Source organism: Schistocerca nitens, chromosome 2 (assembly GCF_023898315.1).
Source record: "Schistocerca nitens isolate TAMUIC-IGC-003100 chromosome 2, iqSchNite1.1, whole genome shotgun sequence".
NCBI classification, from domain to species: Eukaryota; Metazoa; Arthropoda; class Insecta; order Orthoptera; family Acrididae; genus Schistocerca; species Schistocerca nitens.
In genome coordinates this window covers 903,078,270-903,095,282 of record NC_064615.1, presented here as the reverse complement: position 1 = coordinate 903,095,282, position 17,013 = coordinate 903,078,270, and the positions used below count along the sequence as shown (strand labels likewise).

General features: G+C 44.7%; 1 protein-coding gene across 1 annotated transcript in view; it reads right to left on the bottom strand.

The window, feature by feature from the left end:
* Positions 1-17,013, bottom strand: part of LOC126235432 (hexamerin-like) — a 71,447-nt gene that overhangs the window by 10,570 nt on the left and 43,864 nt on the right. Inside the window, exons 2-8 of the mRNA XM_049944155.1 lie at positions 15,477-15,610; positions 15,241-15,399; positions 14,993-15,170; positions 6,680-7,077; positions 6,430-6,603; positions 6,230-6,358; positions 3,881-4,196 (exon numbers count right to left, since the gene is read on the bottom strand). Coding sequence (XP_049800112.1) covers positions 3,881-4,196; positions 6,230-6,358; positions 6,430-6,603; positions 6,680-7,077; positions 14,993-15,170; positions 15,241-15,399; positions 15,477-15,610 — 1,488 coding nt within the window. The remainder of the gene's footprint in view (positions 1-3,880; positions 4,197-6,229; positions 6,359-6,429; positions 6,604-6,679; positions 7,078-14,992; positions 15,171-15,240; positions 15,400-15,476; positions 15,611-17,013) is intronic.

The window sequence follows — 17,013 nt, the reverse complement described above, 5'->3', positions numbered from 1 at the left end:
GGGGCAGATGTGGACTCTGACCACAATCTATTGGTTATGACCTGTAGATTAAAACTGAAGAAACTGCAAAAAGGTGGGAATTTAAGGAGATGGGACCTGGATAAACTGAAAGAACCAGAGGTTGTACAGAGTTTCAGGGAGAGCATAAGGGAACAATTGACAGGAATGGGGGAAAGATATACAGTAGAAGAAGAATGGGTAGCTTTGAGGGATGAAGTAGTGAAGGCAGCAGAGGATCAAGTAGGTAAAAAGATGAGGGCTAGCAGAAATCCTTGGGTAACAGAAGAAATATTGAATTTAATTGATGAAAGGAGAAAATATAAAAATGCAGTAAATGATGCAGGCAAAAAGGAATACAAACGTCTCCAAAATGAGATCGACAGGAAGTGCAAAATGGCTAAGCAGGGATGGCTAGAGGACAAATGTAAGGATGTAGAGGCTTATCTTACTAGGGGTAAGATAGATACTGCCTACAGGAAAATTAAAGAGACCTTTGGAGATAAGAGAACCACTTGTATGAACATCAAGAGCTCAGATGGAAACCCAGTTCTAAGCAAAGAAGGGAAAGCAGAAAGGTGGAAGGAGTATATAGAGGGTCTATACAAGGGCGATGTACTTGAGGACAGTATTATGGAAATGGAAGAGGATGTAGATGAAGATGAAATGGGAGATACGATACTGCGTGAGGAGTTTGACAGAGCACTGAAAGACCTGAGTCGAAACAAGGCCCCCGGGGTAGACAACATTCCATTGGAACTACTGACGGCCTTGGGAGAGCCAGTCCTGACAAAACTCTACCATCTGGTGAGCAAGATGTATGAAACAGGCGAAATACCCTCAGATTTCAAGAAGAATATAATAATTCCAATCCCAAAGAAAGCAGGTGTTGACAGATGTGAGAATTACCGAACAATCAGTTTAATAAGCCACAGCTGCAAAATACTAACACGAATTCTTTACAGGCGAATGGAAAAACTAGTAGAAGCCGACCTCGGGGAAGATCAGTTTGGATTCCGTAGAAATACTGGAACACGTGAGGCAATACTGACCTTACGACTTATCTTAGAAGAAAGATTAAGGAAAGGCAAACCTACGTTTCTAGCATTTGTAGACTTAGAGAAAGCTTTTGACAATGTTAACTGGAATACTCTCTTTCAAATTCTAAAGGTGGCAGGGGTAAAATACAGGGAGCGAAAGGCTATTTACAATTTGTACAGAAACCAGATGGCAGTTATAAGAGTCGAGGGACATGAAAGGGAAGCAGTGGTTGGGAAGGGAGTAAGACAGGGTTGTAGCCTCTCCCCGATGTTATTCAATCTGTATATTGAGCAAGCAGTAAAGGAAACAAAAGAAAAATTTGGAGTAGGTATTAAAATCCATGGAGAAGAAATAAAAACTTTGAGGTTCGCCGATGACATTGTAATTCTGTCAGAGACAGCAAAGGACATGGAAGAACAGTTGAACGGAATGGATGGTGTCTTGAAGGGAGGATATAAGATGAACATCAACAATAGCAAAACGAGGATAATGGAATGTAGTCGAATTAAGTCGGGTGATGTTGAGGGTATTAGATTAGGAAATGAGACACTTAAAGTAGTAAAGGAGTTTTGCTATTTGGGGAGCAAAATAACTGATGATGGTCGAAGTAGAGAGGATATAAAATGTAGACTGGCAATGGCAAGGAAAGCGTTTCTGAAGAAGAGAAATTTGTTAACATCGAGTATAGATTTAAGTGTCAGGAAGTCTTTTCTGAAAGTATTTGTATGGAGTGTAGCCATGTATGGAAGTGAAACATGGACGATAAATATTTTGGACAAGAAGAGAATAGAAGCTTTCGAAATGTGGTGCTACAGAAGAATGCTGAAGATTAGATGGGTAGATCACGTAACTAATGAGGAGGTACTGAATAGGATTGGGGAGAAGAGGAGTTTGTGGCACAACTTGACCAGAAGAAGGAATCGGTTGGTAGGACATGTTCTGAGGCATCAAGGGATCACCAATTTAGTATTGGAGGGCAGCGTGGAGGGTAAAAATCGTAGGGGGAGACCAAGAGATGCATACATTAAGCAGATTCAGAAGGATGTAGGTTGCAGTAGGTACTGGGAGATGAAGAACCTTGCACAGGATAGAGTAGCATGGAGAGCTGCATCAAACCAGTCTCAGGACTGAAGACAACAACAACAACAACCACCATTTTATACTGAGGACAAGTGGCTAGCCTGGATTACTTTAATATTCCCACCATTTCGCCGGCCGGGGTGGCCGAGCGGTTCTAGGCGCTACAGTCTGGAACCGCGCGACCGCTACGGTCGCAGGTTCGAATCCTGCCTCGGGCATGGATGTTTGTGATGTCCTTAGGTTAGTTAGGTTTAAGTAGTTCTCAGTTCCAGGTGACTGATGACCTCAGCGTTAAATCCCGTAGTGCTCAGAGCCATCTGAACCCACCATTTCGAACTGAGTTTTTGGAATTCCCTGTCATTTTTCCTATTTACTAACGTGGACAATTGGCCTACTTGCGCCATCTTGATTGTGACGTCAGAGGGGTGGGAGAAAAATGCGGGGGTAATCTGTAAATGTTGTAAGGTGTCATCAGAAACTTGGCAACAATGTAGAATGTGCCTGTACTCTTATTTCGTAGCTACTAATTGGCATGTGTTAAGATATCATGGAATAACTTCCTTGGTACTTGAGGAAACTGTGGACAGTAAAAACTGTTGGCAAACAGAGATATTAGAGTGTATCTAACTTCAAATAACTGAGGACGTCTGGTGCAAGTTCTATTACTAGATGAAGACAGGAGAGAATTCATGGTGGGCCACTTAAAACCAATCAGAAATTGATGACAAAGAAAAAGCTAAGAGTTGTGGTCCTGATATTTGCAGGGTGAGAACGGGGAGGAGGGGGGGCGGGACAGAAAAGTCACCCACAGAAGGTATTGTTTTTAGATCTGTATGAGTTATAAAATGGCGACTCTGACTGAGCAGTTAAAATGTAATTTGTATAAACAGGTAAGACCTACTTTAACGTCCCGTCAGTACACACAGAGAACTACCTTGAATTTTACGAAGAGGAGGGGAAAACAGCGCTTCTTGAAATAATTATTCTGAAATTATTTGAATGTGCGGACTGGGATTTTGGGTGGCAACTTTATGCAGCTAATATGTAAGTACTCTTTCTATAAATTCAAACGCTTTTTTCTTGGTGTCTAATATTTATTAAAGTTCAAAAGGCGTTTAGCCTTTTACATTAATGTCTCTTCAGTAGATTTAATAATTTATTCATTTGTCGTTTCTAAATACGCTGTGACCAGATAAAGGAAATGCAGTTTTTGGCAAGACGAACAAATAAACAATTGAAAGCACCGAAGACGACTTAGTATAACGAAACGCGTCTGAAACGTAAATAAATATTAGAATGCGTCAAGAAAAAGACTTTTAATTTATAAAATGAGTATTTGATATGACGGTAGAAGACATACGAGATCAATATCAATCGACAATGGTAGCTCATATCTGCTGGATGGTTGAAGCATACTTATACAGCAAAATCTTTACAGCCTTATCTCAGAAGTGTCCACCCTTATTTATAGTAAACACAGATGGCACAGACTGCGGCTGATTTCTAGTCTGAAGTGCATATGATAAGTTAAATACTGGCAGAGCTGAAACTTGAGTGGTTGGCCGCGAGTCGTGCCTGGATAGCTCAGTAGGTAAGACCACTGTTTGCGAAAGGCAGGGTACCAGGTTCGAATTCCAATCCGACTAGTGTTAACCTACTACAAAGCATGAAAACTGTCATTTTCCTCATGTAAAGCTTACTAAATCTTTAGATATAGTACACTATATTCTGCTTAACAAGTAGTTTGCTGTAAATAACTTACATTTGACGCTGAATGAGTCGACATAGACCATGTTGTGCCTCTTCTCGTCGAGAGGCAGCTCCTTGCCATAGGCGTCGTAGACCGGGCCAATGAAGAAGCGAACGAAGACGTCCACCTCCATGTCACTGGTAACTTTGATGTTGTAGTTGAAGGGAACGTGCGTCAGACGTTGGGTGCGGGCCACGACATTCAGTCTGGCGGCCTCCTCCAGGCTCGCCACCGGAACAGCGTTGTTCAGCTCGAAGTCGTAGTCCTCGAAGTACGTGACCAGCTTGTCAACGGTCAGGCTCTCCACTGTCACGCCAGGCAGCATCAGCTTGTGTGAAAAAATAAATAACATGGGGCAATTTCAGCGCTTATGTACTGCGTTATTAGGTCTGTTGAGCATCCATAAACAAATAATCACATGCTGTATAAGTCTTGCATAAACAAGGACGTGAATTCGGCGCTCCGGATACGTTGTTCGTCTCACATTACATTTCGTTGAAACCATAACTAGAAAATACAGTGGCTCCCTTGTTGTAAAAGAAAATGGTTAACCTTGAAGCCAGTGGAATTTCCGGCTGTGCTAGTACCTTCTGTTTCCGCAGGAGACCTAGAGGCGTGATCCATGCAAGGCCCTTGAGTAATGTAACGCAACCAACCAACAATATCAAATGTTTACAAGGTAGCGGTGTAAAAAATTTATCTCGACAATGACACGTGTATTTTCCGTAAACTACTGAACAAGAAAGGATGTTATCTATACGCTGAGGTGACAAAAGTCATGGAATACCTGCTAGTATCGTGTCAGATCTCCTTTTGCCCAGGCGTAGTGAAGCAGCTCGATGTTGCATGAACTCCACAAGCCGACCGCGGTGGCCATGCGGTTCTAGGCGCTGTAGTCCGGAACCGCGCGACTGCTGCGGTCGCAGGTTCGAATCCTGCCTCGAGCATGGATGTGTGTGATGTCCTTAGGTTAGTTAGGTTTAAGTAGTTGTAAGTTATAGGGGACTGATGACCTCAGATGTTAAGTCCCATAGTGCTCAGAACCATTTGAACCATTGGAACTCCACAAGTCGTTGGAAGCCCCCTGCAGGAATATTTAATCATACTGCCTCTATAACCATCCATAACTTCGAGAGTGTTGTCAGTGCCGGACTTTGGTCACGAACTGAGCTCTCAACTATGTCCCATGTCTCGCCATCTGGGTGGCCAAATCAATTGCTCGAATAGTCCAGAATGTTCTTCAAACCAATTGTGAACAACAGTGGCCCGGTGACATGTTTGGGAACGCGAACTCCATGAATGGATGCAAATGGTCTCCAAGAAGCTGAACATACCCATTTTCAGTTAATGATCGGTTCAGCTGGACCGGAGGATCCAGCCGTTCCACGTAAACGCAGCCTGACAGTTTGGCTCCACAGCTTCGTGCTGTCTGCGCCGCACTCGAACCCTACCATCAGCTCTTACCAATTGAAATCGGGTCTCATGTGATCAGGCCATGACTTTCCAGTCGTCTAGATTCTAACCGATATGGTTACGAGCCCAGGATAGGCGCTGCAGGTGATGTCGTGCTGTTAGCAAAGAGCCGGCAGCTGTGACCGAGCGGCTCTAGGCGCTTCAGTCTGGAACCGCTCGACCGCTACGGACGCAGGTTGGAATCCTGCCTTGAGCATGGATGTGTGTGATGTCCTTAGGTTAGTTAGGTTTAACTAGTTCTAAGTCTAGGGGATTGATGAACTGAGATGTTGAGTCCCATAGTGCTCAGAGCCATTTGAACCATTTTTTTGTTAGCAAAGATACTCGCGTTGATTGTCTGCCCATTAACACCAAATTCCGCCGCTCTGTCGTAACGGATATAGTCGTCATACGTCCCACATTCATTTCTGCGGTTATTTCTCACAGCGTTGCTTGTCTGTTAGCACTGACAACTTCACGCAAACGTCGCTGCTCTCGCTCGTTAAGTGAAGGCCGTCGGCGACTGCGTTGTCCGTGGTGAGAGGTGATGCCCCAAATTTGGCATTCTCGGCACACTCTCGACACTGTAGATCACAGAATACTGAATTTCCTAACGATTTCCGAGATGGAATGTCCCATGAATCTAGCTCCAACTACCATTCCGCGTTCAGAGCCTGTTAATTCCTGTCGTGTGGCCACAATCACGTCGCACACCTTTCTGTATGAATCACCTGCGTACAGATGCCAGCTCCGCCAATGCACTGCCGTTTCATACCTTCTGTACGCGATATTAGGGCCATGTGTATGTGTGCATTTCGCTATTCCACGACTTTTCTCATCCCAATGTACAGCCAGGAGCGAATTTATTTGATTCTAAGCAATCTGTACGTAAAATTCTGATTTTCCTACCTCTTTCTGTGTGTAAGGTCCAATGCGGCTCTTGAACTCGTCCAGTGCCATAGCAACTCGCTTAAGAATCTTGTAGTACAGAGGAGATTTGGAGGCAGATGCTGGTGTCCCCAGCATGGACGGTTTTGTCTAGGAAACAAGCAGGCTGATATCATTAATGTCGAGTCAAACGAATTATAAGAGACAAAATCATCACTGACGGGACGTACCAGGTGGTAAAAGCAGCAGCCACCGTCGTGACCCACGTACTCCAGCATCCGGTTGTAGAATGAACCGTAGTAATCCTTGTTGATGGAGTCTGCGTTACCTTCAACGATTCGAGCGAACATCTCAAAGCTCGATGGATCACGAAGAGAGTGATTCTTGAGTTCGGTCTGCAAACGAGAGGTATTAAACAGCTTATGAACTGGCTTTAAACATTTTTCTAAAATAAGACCAAGTTTCACTTACATCAAATACGTATCCAGAATCGATTGCTTCCAAAAGCCTTTCCTCCACTGTGCTGAGGTACCGTGTGAGTGAGCTGTCCGGCTCGACTCCTGGGACTGGTTCCTCGAAGTCAAGGGGTTCGATGTCAGGGAGGTGGTTCGAGAGCCTCTCCAGGTAGTACCGGCTGAGGGTGGCCTTGATATCGTAGGAGAAGTGGTCACCTCGGTTGGTGTCGTTGGCCTGGCCGTAGTCCTCCATATTGGCCCAGAAAGGGAAGCGGTAGTGCATGAAGTCTCGGAAGGCGAGCAGGCCCACGTCCTCAGTGTAGTAGGACAGCAGCTCGTCAGCTTCGCCAGCATAAGGGAGGCCGCTGTAGTTGGCATGGATCACGTACGGCTGCCCCTTGTTGAAAGTCTTCCCTGTTGTGGGTTTAAATGTAACGACAGACTTCTTCTTTCAAAAGTAACGAAGAATTAGGTTGTAGTGGCACAGTAGAATTGTGTATTACTGTACACAGTAGAATTATGTATTATAATACACACCAAGACGAAAAAAACCGACGCTCCACGAAGGATGTATGCAAGTTGGTTACAAATTGATATTCACACAATTATCTGTGGAAAATGAAAAATTGTAAACTTTGGCTCCCGTTGGTGAATGTGTAACGCAGCAGTGCAATTTCACCTTGCAGCTGACAGAGATAGTAAACAGGGAACACGTCTATACCAGACCATGAAGTCTTTGCTGATTTCATTCCGTGAACTAAGTTGGACAGTAACTACACCTCGCAGTCAGGCACGTGAACAATATATGCAGATGACATTTGAGAGAGGACGTGCAGTTGCGCTCAAAGAAGTTGGTTGGAGTAATCGGTGAATCACTTGGCAACTGAATAGGACAATTTGATCAGAGGCTTTCCCGGCGTATGTGTTGTTTCCAGGGCTCTCGGGTGTCCAGCCTGATGCTATCGTTGAAGTGGGACTCCAAATATCGCAACCGGCTTGACACCCGAGAGCCCTGGAGACATTATTCGACAATGTTGGCAGGAACGGGTGAAACATGGCCGAACACAGCGTCAAGAAGGAAGCGGTCGACGTGGAGACACGACAGAACCCAAAGACAGACCAGTCGTCATAGAGGTATTTCAAAGCACCCACCAGATTCATCATTATCATCGATCCGACGTGCAACTGGTGTTTCAGGGACCACAAGGACCATTAATAGGCAGCTCGCAGAAATGGGGGTGAGCTGACGGTGCCCTAGCGCCGACTACCATTGCCCTCTGTGAGACTGAAGACGCCCGAGACAGTGGTGGGCTACCAACATTACTGCCTCCCGCCACGCAAACTGACAACCAAGAGTGATGGTCTTGGCTCCCATTTCATTCAATAGCAGGACGCTTTCGGCGCCCTTATAACAGAGCAGTACGTCGAAGATATTCTACGTCTCATTTTGTTGCCTTTCATGGCAAGCCATCCTGGGCTTACGTTTCAACATGATAAATTCCGCCTGCACAAGCAGAGAGCTTCTACTGCTTCCCTTCGTGCAATCAAACTCTTAGCCAGGAAGGTCATAGGATCTCACCCCAATTGGGAATGTTTGGAGCATTATAAACAAGGCCCTCCAACTAGCTTGGGATTTTGACGATCTAAATGACAAATGGGCAGAATTTGGTGCTATATCCCTCAGGAGGACATTCAACAACTCCATCAATCAATGTCAAGGCTAATTACTGTTTCCATAAGGGCTATATGTGGGTCAACGCGTTACTGACTTGCTCAGTTTGTGAAGCTTTTACTCTTGAATAAATTATCCAATTTTTCCTGAAATTTTGATCATTTATATGTCTGTACGCTTATCCCACATCTACCAATTTCCGTCCCATTCGGACAATCCCTTCGTGGTGTGTCTTAATTCTGTCTTAGAATGTATCTCTATATGACTCCTTTTGTCTTTGATGTAAACAAATGTTCTTGTTGTAAAAGCAAGCGACGTGTCTTAGTTTTTGAACTCGGAGCTACACCGAACATTTTTTTGGTGCAGAAACACGGGAAAGCATCGCCGCAGCCGACATGTGAAGATAATTCTGCAGGAATCGTACGGAGACAGTAATAGAACCATTCAGGTGCATCTACGTTACTTGGAAGCGATTGCGCTTTTCAGTTCGTATCTCCAGATTACTTCAATGTAACATTCATAGAACGCAACCGAAGAAAAAATGTTCAAATGTGTGTGAATCCCTAAGGGACCAAACTGCTTAGGCCATCGGTCCCTAGACTTACACATTATTTAAACTAACTTATGCTAAGAACAACACAGACACCCATACCCGAGGGAGGACTCGAACCTCTGGCGGGAGAGGCCGCGCAGTTCGTGACAGGACGCCTAAACCGCGCGGCCACTCCGCGCGTAACCAAAGAATACAGGCAATAAAATCCTGAGGGGAAAGTGTGAACGCCTGGTGAGAGAGTCTCAGCTCCGAAGGCTTTACACGCCTTCCCAGAAGAAATTTGTCGTCGCTGGATAATCCGTATAAAAACACAGTACTTCTCAGAAGCAGACATCTTGAAGTTAATGGAGTTTCTAGCGGAAGAAGTAGATGGAGCGCTCATTGCTCAGAAGATCCGCGGTGTGTTACAACCAAATTCAAACGCGCTACTCTCGGCTTCAGCTCTTAATGTACAGTCTAAACGAACTTGTTCTAAATGCAATAATGAGCGGATGCCTAAACCATATCGCATGTTCAGCGCACAATGCGGTCATTGGGATCAGGACTGCCAAACCGAAAAGAGGTACAGAAGCGATACTGAGGTAGTGTAACAGCTGTTTCCTTGTGAGATAATCATGTTTGGCTTGTGGAGCTCTCAACTACGCGGTCATCAGCGCCCGTACACATTCCCAATCTGTACACAGTCCAATCTAGTCACGTTCATGAATGATGATAGAATGGTAGAAAAACACAAACACCCAGTCCAAGGGCAGAGAAAATCCCCAACCCGGCAGGGAATCGAACCCGGGACCACGTGATCCAGAGCTAGCAACGTTAGCTACTTTATATATCATTTTGTTCGTTTTCGTTCGTAGCATCTGCTCGGGGCGGACGTCGTAAGACACCCGTTTAAGTTCGTTGTTGATCGATTAACTCAGTTTTTGGCAGCAGACCGTATTATTCGTTTCGGATCTCTTGATAAGTATGGAGGTGTGATTACACATGTCAATCACATCGCGATTACGGGCAGCATGGGGTTCACGCCTGAGCCTCAGGACGTGCGCTACCAGCGCATGTCGGGTGTTTCAAGCGTCAACTTCGCGTCTCAATATCTCAGGATGTAATGGGAATATTGCGATGCAATCAACGCCATTGTGTATGTGCTTTGTCATGCTATGGATTGCTGAAGAAAAAATATAGGAGGTCCATTTAAAAAAACATAAGTTTGTGTTAAAAAACACATATGCTTTCGTTTTAGAATGTTTCCAAATATGTACATTCATGAGCCCCAGCCCTACATTGATACCGGTGAAAGTCGTTTTCCAATAGCTGTTATTGTTCCGGAGATATTTTGGGTGGACAAGATAGCTGGGACACCCTGTATATAAGCTGGTTTTCGCAGACTACCTTTAACAAGTCACAAGAGGGAAACATCACGGGGTTGGGTGATGATTTGGGCAGTCATATCATGGTATTAAATGGGCCCCATAATTAATCTGCCAGGTTACATTGCTGCAAAGGATTATGTGAGCATTTTGGCTGATCAGGCCCATCCCATGGTAGAAAGATTGTTTCCAATTTGTGATTATGTCTTCCGAGATGAGGGCTCCTGACCACACACCTCGCACCATCCAGGAATGGTTTTGGGAGCACGAGGATGAATTGTCTCCCCTGACAACCACAGTCACCCGATATTATTATTATTGAGCCTTTGTGGAGTGTGACTGCTATCCACCAACATCATCGTTACCTGAACTTGTTACTGTTTTGCAGGAACAGTGGTGCAACATCCATTCTGGGACGACTGCCAACTGTCATTCTTCATCGTATTAGGCATGGAGGCATGGTAATGTGTTGTGTTACTTCGTGTTCCCGTATTTTTATCAACCCCCTTCATGTTGTAGAATACAACTCATTGCTACCAAAATTTACATCATCCATACGTAACTGAAATGTCACTGCTCTTTAGTTGGGGTTTTTTCCATCTGTTCAATCAGAAAAAAATCAAATTTGATCTGTTACTCTACATAGAGGAAATAAGTGATCATATAAATTCATCCACATTTAGAATAAGTTACTTAAAGCAATTGCGTCTTCAGCTTGTGTAATACATGTGTGTATCTGTGCTATGCAGTACGAGTATAATATAGCAAAAATGTGATTATTATGACGTAATCATCATTTATAAGTCGCGTATCTTGGCTGCATCTCAACTGCGCTGCGTTTGCTGTATAATGGCAACTTCAACGGGCATTTTATGAGTCTCAACAAAGTCTTATCGATTTACAAACCACGCCATTTCCAATAAAACACTCGAGCTTTCGATAACTGTCTCCGCTGTCGTCATCGTCAGCTGAAATCACTGATTACCAGGGGTGTTCTGCTTATACAGATGTAATGGGAGCGTCTGGAACCTTCCCTATACATGATATTTCGTGGATGCTCTACACAGCGGTCGGTAACATTGCGAATGGTTTGACTTATGTAAATACTATCACATTCACAGATAACACCATAACACGCTAGGAACTCCAAGACCTATGTTGTCTGGGCGTAAAATCTCTCTTATATTGGAGGCTGGACGGAACACTGAGCTCAGTCCATGTCTCTTCAACACGCTACCTGTCTTACTACTAGTTGCTCCACATTACGGAAGGAATGCAGCTGGCTTGGTCTCTTCGGCCGGTTCACGAGGCGTCCTTCGTCGGTGGCTTTTAAAAGCTTTAGCAATTTGTTCGATTCTGTAAACATTTCCTCTGAACATGCTGAAATTCATAACCCATACAGAAGAAAGGCACCTCGTGAATCGGTCTGGCAGAACATTACCTAGAAAACAGCATAAAATAAAATTCGGAAACAAAACGAGAGTTTTGGCTCAAACAGCATCATACTGGGATTTTATTCTCAAAGAAGCGTCCGAAATTAGAATAAAAAGCAACAGTTTTAACTGAGATCATGGGTGCACACACTTATTAGGGCATGCGGGCGGGCTTTGCACATTGAGCAAAAGAAACTCCATAGGCCTGACGCTTATAGTGAAGTGGGGGTGGCAGTTTGAAACGTAGAGCCAATCGCTCCAGCCGAGGCCCACAGAAAGACAGGCTGCTGGGCGTATGTCACAAAAGTAGACTTGAGCTCGCTCGCTTGCTCAACTCAGAAGACAAACTAAATTGCGTTTCTACATTTGTTAGCTGGTAATTGGGTATTTATGTACATACGAGAATTTCATCTTTTACTGGAATCCTTTATTGTGGAGTCTTACTGTTTACCAGTTCTACAACGATAGGAAATCCATAGGCTTTGTTATGACTGTACTGCGTACAATAAAATTAAAATCATGCCAAAATGATTATCGGTTCATGAGACACCACATCTTCTATGAAATGAGGACTGTTAAGCAGTAGAGACTAAATGCTAGAAAACAAGCTGTTAACTTACAGCATACTGCCAAGTTGAGTATTTGTTGTAACAATAGTAATCAGTAAGACTTCGTTACAGAAGATTCCAGTAGAAGATGCAATTCTCGTTAGTAAATACACTACTGGCCATTAAAATTGCTACACCAATAAGAAATGCAGATGATAAACGGGTATTCATTGGACAAATATATTATACTAGAACTGACATGTGATTACATTTTCATGCAATTTGCGTGCATAGATCCTGAGAAATCAGTACCCAGAACAACCACCTCTGGTCGTAATAACGGCCTTGATACGCCTGGGCACTGAGTCAAACAGAGCTTGGATGGCGTGTACAGGTACAGCTGCCCATGCAGCCTCAACACGATACCACAGTTCATCAGCCTACTATGACGAGCCAGTTGGTCGGCCACCATTGACCAGACGTTTTCAGTTGGCGTGAGATCTGGAGAACGTGCTGGCCAGGGCAGCAGTCGAACATTTTCTGTATCCAGAAAGGCCCGTACAGGACCTGCAACTTCCGGTCATGCATTATCCTGCTGAAATGTATAGTTTCGCAGGGATCGAATGAAGCGTAGAGCCACGGGTCGTAACACATCTGAAATGTAACGTCCATTGTTCAGAGTGCCGTCAATGCGAACAAGAGGTGACCGAGACGTGTAACCAATGGCACCCCATACCATCACGCCGGGTGATACGCCAGTATGGCAATGACGAATACGCGCTTCCAATGTGCGTTCACCACGATGTCGCCAAACACGGATGCGACCATCATGATGCTGTAAACAGAACCTGGATTCATCCGAAAAAATGACGTTTTGCCATTCGTGCACCCAGGTTCGTCGTTGAGTACACCATCGCAGGCGCTCCTGTCTGTGACGCAGCGTCAAGCGTAACCCCAGCCACGGTCTCCGAGCTGATAGTCCATGCTGCGGCAAACGTCGTCGAACTGTTCGTGCAAATAGTTGTTGACTTGCAAACGTCACCATCTCTTGACTCAGGGATCGAGACGTGGCTGCACGATCCGTTACAGCCATGCGGATAAGATGCCTGTCATCTCGACTACTAGTGATACGAGGCCGTCGGGATCCAGAACGGCGTTCCGTATTACCCTACTGAACCCTCCGATTCCATATTCTGCTAACAGTCATTGGATCTCGACCAACGCGAGCAGCAATGTCGCGATACGATAAACCGGAATCGCTAGAGGCTACAATCCGACCTTTATCAAAGACGGAAACGTGATGGTACGCATTTCTCCTCCTTACACGAGGCATCACAACAACGTTTCACCAGGCAACGTCGGTCAACTGCTGTTTGTGTATGAGAAATCGGTTGGAAACGTGCCTCATGTCAGCACGTTGTAAGTGTCGCCACCGGCGCCAACCTTGTGTGAATGCTCTGAATAGCTTATCATTTGCATATCACAGCATCTTCTTCCTGTCGGTTACATTTCGCGTCTGCAGCACGTCATCTTCGTGGTGTAGCAATTTTAATGGCCAGTAGTGTAAAACCCAATTAACAGGTAATAGGTTTAGCAACGCATTTTGTCTGCTGAGCTGAGCGAGCGAGCTCCGTTCTACCGTCTTGATGTATGCGCCGCGGCCTGTCTTTGTCGTGGCTTCATGTGACGTCACTTGGGTCTCGCGGAGGGGCGGAGCGGCTAGTAGCTGGCCAACTTGCCCTCCGCGCGTGCGCTATTCCAGCTATCTCTGGAAGGTCCCAGATGCTACCATTACTTCTCGTGCTAACCCCCGGAAGTCAGTGATTCAGCTCTTGATGAAGATGGCGGAGACAGTTATCGAACGCTCGAGTCTTTTATTACAAATGATGATGATGATGATGATGATGATGATGAGGTCCCATACTCCGAGGAGTGTAGGGGACGATGCGGGAGACCCGCACCGCTGTACCAGGCAAGGTCCTAGCGGAGGTTGTTTGACATTGCCTTCCTCCTACCGTAATGGGGATGAATGATGATGACGAAGACGACACAACAACACCCAGTCATCTTCAGGCAGGAAAAATCCCTGACCCCGCCGGGAATCGAACCCGGGACCCCGTGCGCGAGAAGCGAGAAAGCTACCGCAAGATCAAGAGCTGCGGCTTGCAAACCGAAAAGACTTTATCGAAGAATGTCACGGAGAAAGACTTCGAGGATACATTGTATGAGGCTGATATATTCAGGGGCCTTATATGATGATTTTTTAAAGAACGACGATTTCTTCTTATCAATCACTGTTCAACACTTTTCAAGCGCCACTGCAAAACCATTCCACTTCCACCATACATCTGCGGAGAGACTGAAGTATGAGACAATACAACACCGATAAGGACAAGTATGGATGCACTGAGGTTCAGTTTCATATTCCACAACTGTATAGGGAAAGAGAGGGACAAATTACGGTACAAATTAGCCTCTAGAAGATACTTTGATGTAACCTGGGGAGTATTCACGTACGTTTTCGTAAAGAAACGAAATTTGAAGAGATCGTATTTAATATAACACACCACAGCTATCGATGGGTAAGGTAACACAAACAACATTTCAGTCTGGTCGTAACGTCCTTGCAGTTCCAAAGTGTTTCACACACTACCATTACTGGGACCAGTAGGATGCTATACTATAGTGCGTGACTGTTAAAACGCGGAATTTTGCACTGTAAACAAAGTATGGTGAAGAAAGCAGAGGGTCACGCTTACCTTGTAGGGTAGCTTGCCACGCCTCCTTGATGATGTCATTACCGATAAAAAGCTGGGGGTAGAGCTCGTAGAAGGGCGGCAGCGCGAGGTGGAAAAGATCGTCGCGGTGCAGCTTAACGACGTTGATTGCGTAGCAGAACAGAGCCTCGTTCACGTGTTCCCTGGCCCAGGCGGCTGTCTGTGGATGAACAGAAGGGGTCAGAATGGTTCTCCTGAAGGGTCGTATTTGAATGAGCGCCGGTGCCCACCTCGTAGAAGGTGTCGAAGTCCTTGGCGGAGTACAGGAGATCGACGAGTGCCTTCACCTGAAGCTCGTCGTACTTGTAGTGGGCCGGCAGCCGTTCGCCGCGCTTCTTGATGTAGCCGTGTGTGTAGTAATTGACGAATTTGTTGACAATTTCTGGATCCTGGAACAAACGATATTCTCTGTAAGACAGCTCGACTCCGGCTGCATCATATTTACAAATTTCCCTGCTTTATCTACCTTGAAGTCTCCAACGTGCTCATCAAACTTAAAGGAACTGGCCATCTCCTTCAGTTCAGGAAGCAGTGCAGGTTGTCCGACATGCCATATGAGCTGCAGAAGTTTCTTCTGCCGGAGGAGGAACTCCTTGCTAGCTGGAAAATGCATTATGATGTGGTCAGTTTATTAATGCACATTAGTTACATTAAGTAATACCATTCACCATAACAAAAAATAAACATTTTCTTTATGTAATGAAACAATTTTTTTGTTGAATTAGATTTTCACTGTGCAGCGGAGTCTGCGCTGATATGAAACTTCCTGGCAGATTAAAACTGTGTGCCGGCCGGAGTGGCCGTGCGGTTCTAGGCGCTACAGTCTGGAGCCGAGCGACCGCTACGGTCGCAGGTTCGAATCCTGCCTCGGACATGGATGTGTGTGATGTACTTAGGTTAGTTAGGTTTCATTAGTTCTAAGTTCTAGGCGACTGATGACCTCATAAGTTAAGTGGCATAGTGCTCAGAGCCATTTGAACCAGCCAAAGCTGTGTGCCGGACCGAGACTCGAACTCGGGACCTTTGCCTTTCGCGGGCAAGTGCTCTACCAACTTTTTTTTTTTTCGTCGTTGATCGTTGTGTTTGGTCGTTGCGGACGTCACATGACATCCGTTAAAGTTCGTTTGCTGATCCTTCCACTCAGTTTTTTATTACAGGGGCCAACCAGCTCTCTGACCGAACACGAGCTGAGCTACCCAAGCATGACTCACGCCCCGTCATCACTGATTTACTTCTGCCAGTACCTCGTCTCCTACCTTCCAAACTTAACAGAAGCTCTCCTGCAGACCTTGCAGAACTAGCACTCCTTTCTATTCCGATTATATGAGAAATATGTAGTACAACTGATATACGATATATTCTTTACAATTTTATAAGAATTTTAATTTTTAAAAATAAAAAATAACTTTTTTAACAAAGGAATTTTGGTATTCCAATTTGCTCTGGTATTATGTGAGTCCAATACTGTAAAGCTGTACATCTTATTAGCATTCATCACATTACTGATGTACTTCCTAATGCAAATGGCTCTGTACTATACATAGTTCACACCTACAAATGGAGCTGCCATGTTTTTTTGTGGTTGTTGTGGTAATATGCGTATGTAATAAAATCACCGTTACTTTGATATTGTAATTATATCACTACACTGCAATTTATGTGCATACACTTATTGAGTACTTAATTCTGATCTTATACAAATGCTTATTCGGCCACCATGCTACGTTAGCAGGTAGTGTGTTGTTTTCAAGTTAGGCTACAGGACTGTCATTTGTGTATGATATTTTCAAGAATGCAATATTTGATTTTTCCCTCTTATTTTCTTTCTTTTTTTTACCTCGCTTCTTACCTTATCAGCACATCTAATTTTCAACATTCGTCTGTAGCATCACGTCTCAAATGCTTCGATTCTCTTCTATTCCAGTTCTCCCAAAGTCCATGTTTCACTACCATACAATACTGTACTCGAAAAGCACATTCTCAGAAATTTATTCCTCATACTA